The sequence below is a fragment of the Carettochelys insculpta genome, chromosome 22, assembly GCF_033958435.1.
Source record: "Carettochelys insculpta isolate YL-2023 chromosome 22, ASM3395843v1, whole genome shotgun sequence".
Classification (NCBI taxonomy): Eukaryota; Metazoa; Chordata; order Testudines; family Carettochelyidae; genus Carettochelys; species Carettochelys insculpta.
Genome location: NC_134158.1, coordinates 10319244 through 10326612, shown reverse-complemented (window position 1 = coordinate 10326612; position 7369 = coordinate 10319244). Strand labels below are relative to the sequence as shown.

Here is a 7369-nt window from a genome sequence, read left to right as displayed (position 1 = left end):
CACTTTCTCAGAGGTGCGGAGGACGCAGGATCTGGCCCGGGCGGGCGCTGACGTGAACCGATACAATAAGCCTCTGTCCTCGGCCCTGAATGGGGACTGGAGCCTCCGGCGCGCGGCGCGGAAGTCCGGCCCTACCATTTCACTGGCTCACGGACCTTGCAGAGGGGAAACAGCGCGCGGGCGGGCAGGGAGCTGAAACGCGCTCCCAGCGCACAGGGGCGCCCCACGGCAGGGCGGGAGTGAGGGACTCCGGCTGGGCTGGGGGGCAGGGGCTGTTTCGGATCTGATTAGAACCCCCCATCTATGGGGCCCTCCGCTTGCCCCCCCCAGCCCCTGGGGGTGGGGCCCGTCCATCCACCCGGCACCCGCCTCCTCCGCTGCCCCATCTGTCAATATTGACGCTGGCAGCCAGCAGCGGGCGGCCCTGACCCGGCGGCCGGCCTGGGCGGTGGGGGGCACCCGGGGGCGCTGAGCTGCCTCCCCTCCTCCCCCGCAGGAACCAGCCGCGCTCCGCCCCCGGGGACTGAGTTAACCCTTTGTAGTCCGCATCCCCCAGCGCCCTGTGTTCCGCCCCAGAGCCAGCTGCATCCCCCAGCCCCACCCGCGTCCTAACGGGGCACCGGAGGGGAGAGGCTGTGGGGCGGGAGTGAGGGGCACCGGCAGGGCGGGGGGGCTGTGGGGTGGGAGTGAGGGGCACCAGCGGGGGGAGGGGCGCCGGCCGGGCGGGGGGGCAGGGGCTGGGGGGTCACGCTTGCACCGCTCTGTCCCCTCCTTACCAACCCCCCCCACCGTTTTCTGCCCCCCCCCACGGTCCGGCGGGGGGGAGGAGGGTGCGGGGAGGATTCATTAGCTGGAGCCGCTAATCAACTGGCCTGGAGGATTAAGTGGGACAGGCTGGTGGGTCACGTGACCGGCTCCCAGCTGGGATCCCCCCCCCCCACACCGCGACTCCGAGTTGTGCTGGTCAGGGGCGGACAGAGCCGCGGACAGAACCCAGGCGTCCGGGCTGCCAGCCGCTCCCCGGCTCTAACCACTGCCCCCCGAGAGCCCAGGCGTCCTGCCCCCCGACCACCCCTCCGTTCTAACCACTGCACCCCACCGCTCCCCGAGAACCCAGGCGTCCTGCCCCCCGCCCCCCCCCCCGCTCTAACCACTGCACGCCACCGCCCCCCGAGAACCCAGCGTCCTGCTCCTCTCCCTGCCCCATGAGCTCCCTGGCCACCCCCCCAGCTCCGGGCCGGCCCCCGCGGCTGCCCCGGCCCTTCATCCGAAGCCTCCGGACCCTCTTTGACATCCTGGAGGAGACGGGGGGCGGCGCCGTGCACCTCTCGGACATCGAGAGCCGCTGGGGCCGCGGGGGGCCCGGCCTCGGCCCGCCGGGGGACCCGCTGCCCCCGGGGGTGCTGCCCGCCCTGCGGCACGTGGCGGGGCCCAGCGGGGGCTACCTCACTTTCCCCCGCCTGGTGGCCGGGCTGCGCATGGCGCTGCTGCGAAACCCGGGGCCGGAGCCGGCTGAGACCGGGCACAGCTCAGGGCAGGAGTGCGCCAGCGGGGAGCAGCCGCGTGAGTCACGGGGCGGGGCTCCCTGGTGGTTGGGGGTGAGGGCGAACCCAGGACTCCTGGCTTCTGTCCCAGCTCTGGGAGGGCAGTGGGGGCTGGTGGTTAGAGCAGGGGCTGGGAGCCAGGACTCCTGGGTTCTCTCTGGCTCTGGGCAGGCAGTGGGGGCTGGTGGTTAGAGCAGGGGCTGGGAGCCAGGACTCCTGGGTTCTTTGCAGGCAGGGGGTGGGAGCAGGCCCTGGGCGGGCAGAGGGCAGGAGTACTGCCAGGCGAGGTGGGCATGAGCCCCGCACCATAGGGCCAGGAGCTCAGCTAGGCTCATCCCTTCTCCCCAGCCATGGGGAGCCCCAATCTGCGCACGACTCCGGCCCTGAGCCTCCCCAGAGCCCATGGGCGGCTCCAGCCTGGCCGGGCCCCGGGGCATATTTCACTGGGTCTGAGACACAGATTAACACAGCTAATCCAAGCCATTGGCTGGCTGGCGCCAGTCCCATCTGCTGCCAGATCCGGCTGGGCCCAGGGGGGATCCCCTCCCCCGCAGCCTCAGAGATTCCCCCCCAGGGATCTAGCCACCCACCCCCAAGACTGGGCACATCTTGGTGCCGGGCGAGGTGTCCCTGGGTCAGTGGTCACTCCACTCCAGAGGTGGGCGCATCTTAGCACCAGGTCCACGAGTCACCAGCCTCCCCACCCCAGAGGTGGGCGCATCTCGGCACCGGCTGCCCCGCCCCAGAGGTGGGCGCATCTTGGCACCAGGTCCACGTGTCACCAGCTGCCCCAGCCTAGAGATGAGCACGGCTCAGCACTGGGCGAAGGGTCCATGTGTCACTGGCTGCCCCGCCCCCGAGGTGGGCACATCTCAGTGGTGGGTCCCTGTGACACCAGCTGCTCCACCCCAGAGATGGGCACATGTTGGCGCTGGGTGAGGGGTCCCCATGTCACCGGCTGCCCCCCTGCCGAGCTGCCTACGTGCAGACCGGCAGGGGCAGCACAGCTGTGGCAGGGGCCTGGTGGGGGAGCTGGGCAGCTCCACCAGCTCCTGGCGCTGGGCCCCGACTTTCCACTTTCTGCTGAGTTGGTCTGCTTGGCCTGTCCCCCTCCATCCCCATGGCAGCCAGCCCCAAACTCTGCCCCTTGCCTCAGATCCCTGCCCCACAGCTGCGCTGAGCCATGGTGCTAAAACACCAGGGCTGGGGGGCAGGAGTGAGGGGTGGGCGCAGGGCTGGGGGGCAGGGGCACCAGCTGGTTTTATGGCAGGAGGCAGAAGGGGTTGGTCGATTCTGTTGCTGAGGCCGCTGTCTAGGCCCAGCTGGGGAATCAATGAGGCCCTGTAATTAATTAGTGCCTTTAATTACAGCTGCAAGGATGGGACAAGGGGATGAAGAGCCTCTGAGAGAACCAGCCCCATTCCCTGCCCCCCCCCCAAGCCAGCCAGGCCCTGCCCTGGGTGGGGGGGAGCTGGTGCCCCCATGGGCCAAGACCCCCGTTTGGGCTCACCTGCTCTCTCCCCAGGTGAGGGGGAGCCCAGGGGCGTGACTCGATCTCGCAGCATCAACAGCTTGAGCCCGGCTGGGCACCCCCGGAGCCCCCGTGTCCCAGAGCCGCGACGTCACACCATCACCCACGGCATCGACTACGAGGCGGTGAGTCCCGGGCCGGCCCCCCAGTGCCCCCTGCCCAGCCCCCCGCAGGCAGTGCCAGGCTGGCTCCAGTGGGGGGGGGGGGCAGGGCACCAGCTGGTCACTCCAGGGCCCGGGGGCGGTTTCCCTCTGCCCAGGCCAGGCCTGGCCTAGCCGGCGCCCACGGGGGCTCAGGCCATTGTCTGCGGGTGGGAAGCGCTGTGCTCAGCAGCTGGGGGCTTAGCCAGGCCCAGTGCTGGATCGCAGCCCCCCGGCCCGGCTCTGCCCCCGCCTGGCCCCTGTCCGGCTGGGCCGGGCAGCCGCGGGGAGTGCAGCCGGCCGGGGAGGAGAGGGGAGCCTGGGGCCCGGATGAGGGCGGGGGCTGCCTGCCGGCCCCCCCAGCCGGCCGTGGGGCGCTGCCCCCTGCTGCCCGCACCGACTGTGCCACGTGGCTACACCATCCTCATCCTGCCCCTGGGCACCGCGCTGGGCAGCTGTGAGGCCCGACGCTTCTTCCTCTGGGTGAGTGACAGCCCCCACCCGGGACCCAGGCGTCCGGTGCCAGCTCTGGCCACTAGGCCCTGCTCCCCCCCGCACCCCACAGCCGGGCAGGGGACCCAGGCGTCCGGGCTCCCAGCGCCACCCCCTGGCGGGCAGGGAACCCAGGCGTCCGGGCTCCCAGCGCCACCCCCCGGCGGGCAGGGAACCCAGGCGTCCAGGCTCCCAACCCCACCCCCCGGCGGGCAGGGGACCCAGGCGTCCGGGCTCCCAGGCCCCCCGCAGCCGAGCGGGGACCCAGGCGTCCGGGCTCCCAGCCCCAGCCCCAGCCCCACCCCCCGGCGGGCAGGGGACCCAGGCGTCCGGGCTCCCAGGCCCCCCGCAGCCGAGCGGGGACCCAGGCGTCCAGGCTCCAAGCCCCACCCCCCGGCGGGCAGGGGACCCAGGCGTCCGGGCTCCCAGGCCCCCCGCAGCCGAGCGGTGACCCAGGCGTCCGGGCTCCCACCCCCACCCCCCGGCGGGCAGGGGACCCAGGCGTCCGGGCTCCCAGCCCCACCCCCACCCCCCGGCGGGCAGGGGACCCAGGCATCCGGCGCTGACCCCCCCGCCGCGTCCCGCAGCTGCAGCGCAGGCGGACGCTGGAGCGGGAGCGAGACGCGCTGCTGCAGGGGCTGCACCTGGCCGAGCGCATGCGCACCTGGTACCGGCGCCACCTGCTGGCGGCCCAGCGCCGGCAGGAGCGGGAGGGGGCGGAGCCGGTACGTACCACAACGGGGCGGGGGGGGGCGGCGCGGGTCAGTCCATTGTTACAACGGGCGAAGGAGGGGGAGGCGATGGAAGGCGCCATTGTTTTGCTAAGCGGGGAGGTAAATCCATTATTATACTGAGGAACATGAATCAAACCTTTGTTGGGAATGGATCAGTCCATTGTTATCATGAAGGTGGATTGACCTATTAGCATCACTAAGGGGGGGTTTGATTCATTGTTGTGATAGGGTGGCTCAAACCATTGTAACTAGAATGGGCATGGCTCAGTCCATTGCTAAGATGGGGAGGGGGAACGGATTGGTCCATTGTTGTCAAGAGGGTGGTACTGGAGCGGTCTATTGTTGTTGGGTGGGGAGAGCTCAGTTGGTTCTGTGAGGTCTGGCAGGCGCAGTTTGTTCCATTATTAATAAGGAGGGGATGGAGCAGTCCATTGTGTTTCATGGGGGTCTGTACAAAAGGGTCACCTGTTCTGCTAGCAGGACTAGAGGGGGTGGATCAGTCCATTGCTACATGAAGTGACCCCCTCCTGCGTACGCTGAGGGGTGAATGGTTCGGGTTGCAGTCACCCTCTAAGTGGACTGACCCAGTCTAACAGACCCAGGATGGATGAATCTATTGTATTATTGGTCGGAGCCAATGGGTCATTCCAGTTCTTCTAACGGGGGGGGGGGGGGAGGTGGAACAATCCATTGTCCCTGTTGATTGGGGGATGCTGGACTGTTCCAAAGCTATGTGGTGTGGTTGGATCATTCCATCGTTTAGTGGTGGGCGGGTGAAGTGGATCGTTCTATTTTCAGTGTTGGGGGGGGAACGGAATGGATGATTCCATTGTTCCCACTGACAGAGGGGTGAACTGTGATGGGGGAGTTGGCGCGGGGGGGCGGGGTGGTCCATGGACAGCTGCACTCTTCCCCCCCTCCAGGATTACCTCCCTGAGTCCTGCCCCAGCCACAGCTGCCACCTGCTGGCCCAGGTCGAGGAGGTGAATCTCGGGCTGCAAAACCTACTGGCCAGTCCTGGAAAGGTCAGCACAGCTGGGGCAGGAAGGAGGGGCACCGGCGGGGCTGTGGGGCAGGAGCGAGGGGCACGGGCAGGGCTGGGGGGGGCAGTAGGGGGCTGTGCGGGACCATGGCTGGGGTGGAAATGATGGCTGTGCCCTCCCGCTCCCCCAGACAGACCCTCGCCCCGACTTCCTGGCGGACAGCCCCGGGCCCCGCCTCTGGCCCCAGGGGCAGACGGAGGAGAGGCAGCGGCGAGCCGTGACGGTGCTGAAGGAGCAGAACCAGCTGCTCATTCAGGTGGGCAGCAGCTGCTGAGCTGGGGGAGGGGGGTTCTTGCCCCGCCTGGCCCCCAGAGAACAGAGGCATGGGGGGGGGGAACACTATGGGCCCCCCCCACATCGGTCCCTCGCCCTGTGGGCGTGGGGTGAAGTTCAAGGTGGCCGACCGGCACCGGGTGGGGGCCTGGACTCAGGAGTGGGGCCTGCGACACCCCTGGGCACCCCAAGCAGCGAGGCGGGGTGGGGGGCGGAGCCAAAGGTCGGTGGGTGGAGCTTTGCCACAGGGGGGAAGATGTCTGTCACTGGTGGGCCGCCGGGGGGGGGGGCAGCGGCTCCAGGGCCCGGCCAACATGGCCGCCGAGCCCGACCGCCTCCCCCCCCGCAGGAAGTGGCGGAGAAGAGCGACCGCATCGCCCGGCTGGAGCGGGAGAAGGCGGCTTTGCGCCAGCAGCTCCGGGAGAGCCACGGCCCCCGGCTGCCCCGCCACAAGGAGGCCACCTTCCTCTGACGGGCGAGGTCACTTCCTGCCGCCAACCTGCCTGATGAGGTCACTTCCTCCCATGGATCGACTTGGCAAAGTCAATTCCGGCTGCCGCCCTGCCTGACAAGTTCGCTTCCTCCGTGGCATAGTGACATCACTTCCCGTTGCTCCCCAAAGCCAGCAAGGTCACTTCCTGTGGGCCTACCCCCCCCACTTCACAATGATGTCACTTCCTCCTTCCTGTCAATGGCCTGTGATGTCACTCCCTGCTGGGCTCAGCCTCCTCTAGACTTTGCTGACATCACTTCCTCTCCTGCCTCCTGAGTGCCCCGTCTTGTGATGTCACCAACATCTCACTTCCTCCAGCCCCGCCCCAGCCTCTGAAGTCACAGACTTTTCCCCACCCCATGACATCACCCCCCAACTTCCTGTTCTCTACGAACCTTCCCATGACATCACTTCCCACACTGGGACAAGCGGGAAGCAGCCATGGAAGATTGTGGGTACCAGGAGGGCTGACAACCGAGACCAAACAAGCTTTCAAGGGGGAAGCCCCCCAGTGCTCCCTTGGGGGGTGTCCAGCTGCCCCCTAGGGGCTGGATTCAGAGCAGCATGCGCGTGTCAGTCACCCTCCAGTGCTACAAGCTGATGGGGATTCTCCTTCCTACCTTCCTTTACCCACGGTGCCCCTTTGATCACACGTAGGGTGACCTGGGCCCTTGCTGTGAGCCCCCCAGACCCACCCTCCCACACCAGCTGGGAGCGGGGGGCACAGGACGCCTGCCCTGGATTTATTCTAACAGCTGTAAATGAGCCCATTGCAATGAGTACTGTAAACCCAATTAAAAGAGGAAGTCGTTTCAGCTTCACCTCCTTGTTCAGTGACCCCTTCCTCCTGCGCCCCCATGGCCCAGTCCCCCGGCTGGTAACAGGGAACCGGCGGAGAGAGGGTCCCAGGTTAGCACCCTCCGGCCAACGGGGTCCTCTTCTCCAGGCCCTTCGCACAGGTGAACGACCTGTGTAGCTGGCCAGGCCGCCTGGGTCCCGTTCCCCAGCCCCGGGGAGTGAGGGCCCCGTGTCTGCCACCCGCCCAGACTCCTGGGTCCCGTTCCCCAGCCCCAGGGAGTAAGGGCCCCGTGTCTGCCGCCCGCCCGGACTCCTGGGTCC

The 7369-nt window shown here is 68.3% G+C and overlaps 1 protein-coding gene across 2 annotated transcripts; it reads left to right on the top strand.

Annotated features, from left to right (window-relative positions):
* The first annotated feature begins 1170 nt into the window (after nucleotides 1-1170).
* On the top strand, nucleotides 1171-7065 carry SAPCD1 (suppressor APC domain containing 1). 2 transcript variants are annotated; one of them, XM_075017673.1, is made up of 6 exons: nucleotides 1171-1563; nucleotides 3070-3200; nucleotides 4295-4432; nucleotides 5365-5466; nucleotides 5615-5740; nucleotides 6107-7065. In XM_075017673.1, exons 1-6 carry the CDS (start codon nucleotides 1206-1208, stop codon nucleotides 6227-6229), a joined length of 978 nt encoding a protein of 325 aa, XP_074873774.1. In that variant the 5' UTR covers nucleotides 1171-1205; the 3' UTR covers nucleotides 6230-7065. The 2 variants fall into 2 exon arrangements, with proteins under 2 accessions (XP_074873774.1, XP_074873775.1); XM_075017674.1 differs by lacking the exon at nucleotides 4295-4432.
* Nucleotides 7066-7369: the final 304 nt, after the last annotated feature.

Excerpts from the sequence above, each read along its gene's own strand:
- SAPCD1 (XM_075017673.1), top strand. The coding sequence starts at position 1,206 with ATGAGCTCCCTGGCCACCCCCCCAGCTCCGGGCCGGCCCCCGCGGCTG. Across the intron at positions 3,201-4,294 it reads ACGGCATCGACTACGAGGCG|CTGCAGCGCAGGCGGACGCT; the intron begins GTGAGTCCCGGG and ends CGCGTCCCGCAG. Across the intron at positions 5,467-5,614 it reads TACTGGCCAGTCCTGGAAAG|ACAGACCCTCGCCCCGACTT; the intron begins GTCAGCACAGCT and ends CCGCTCCCCCAG.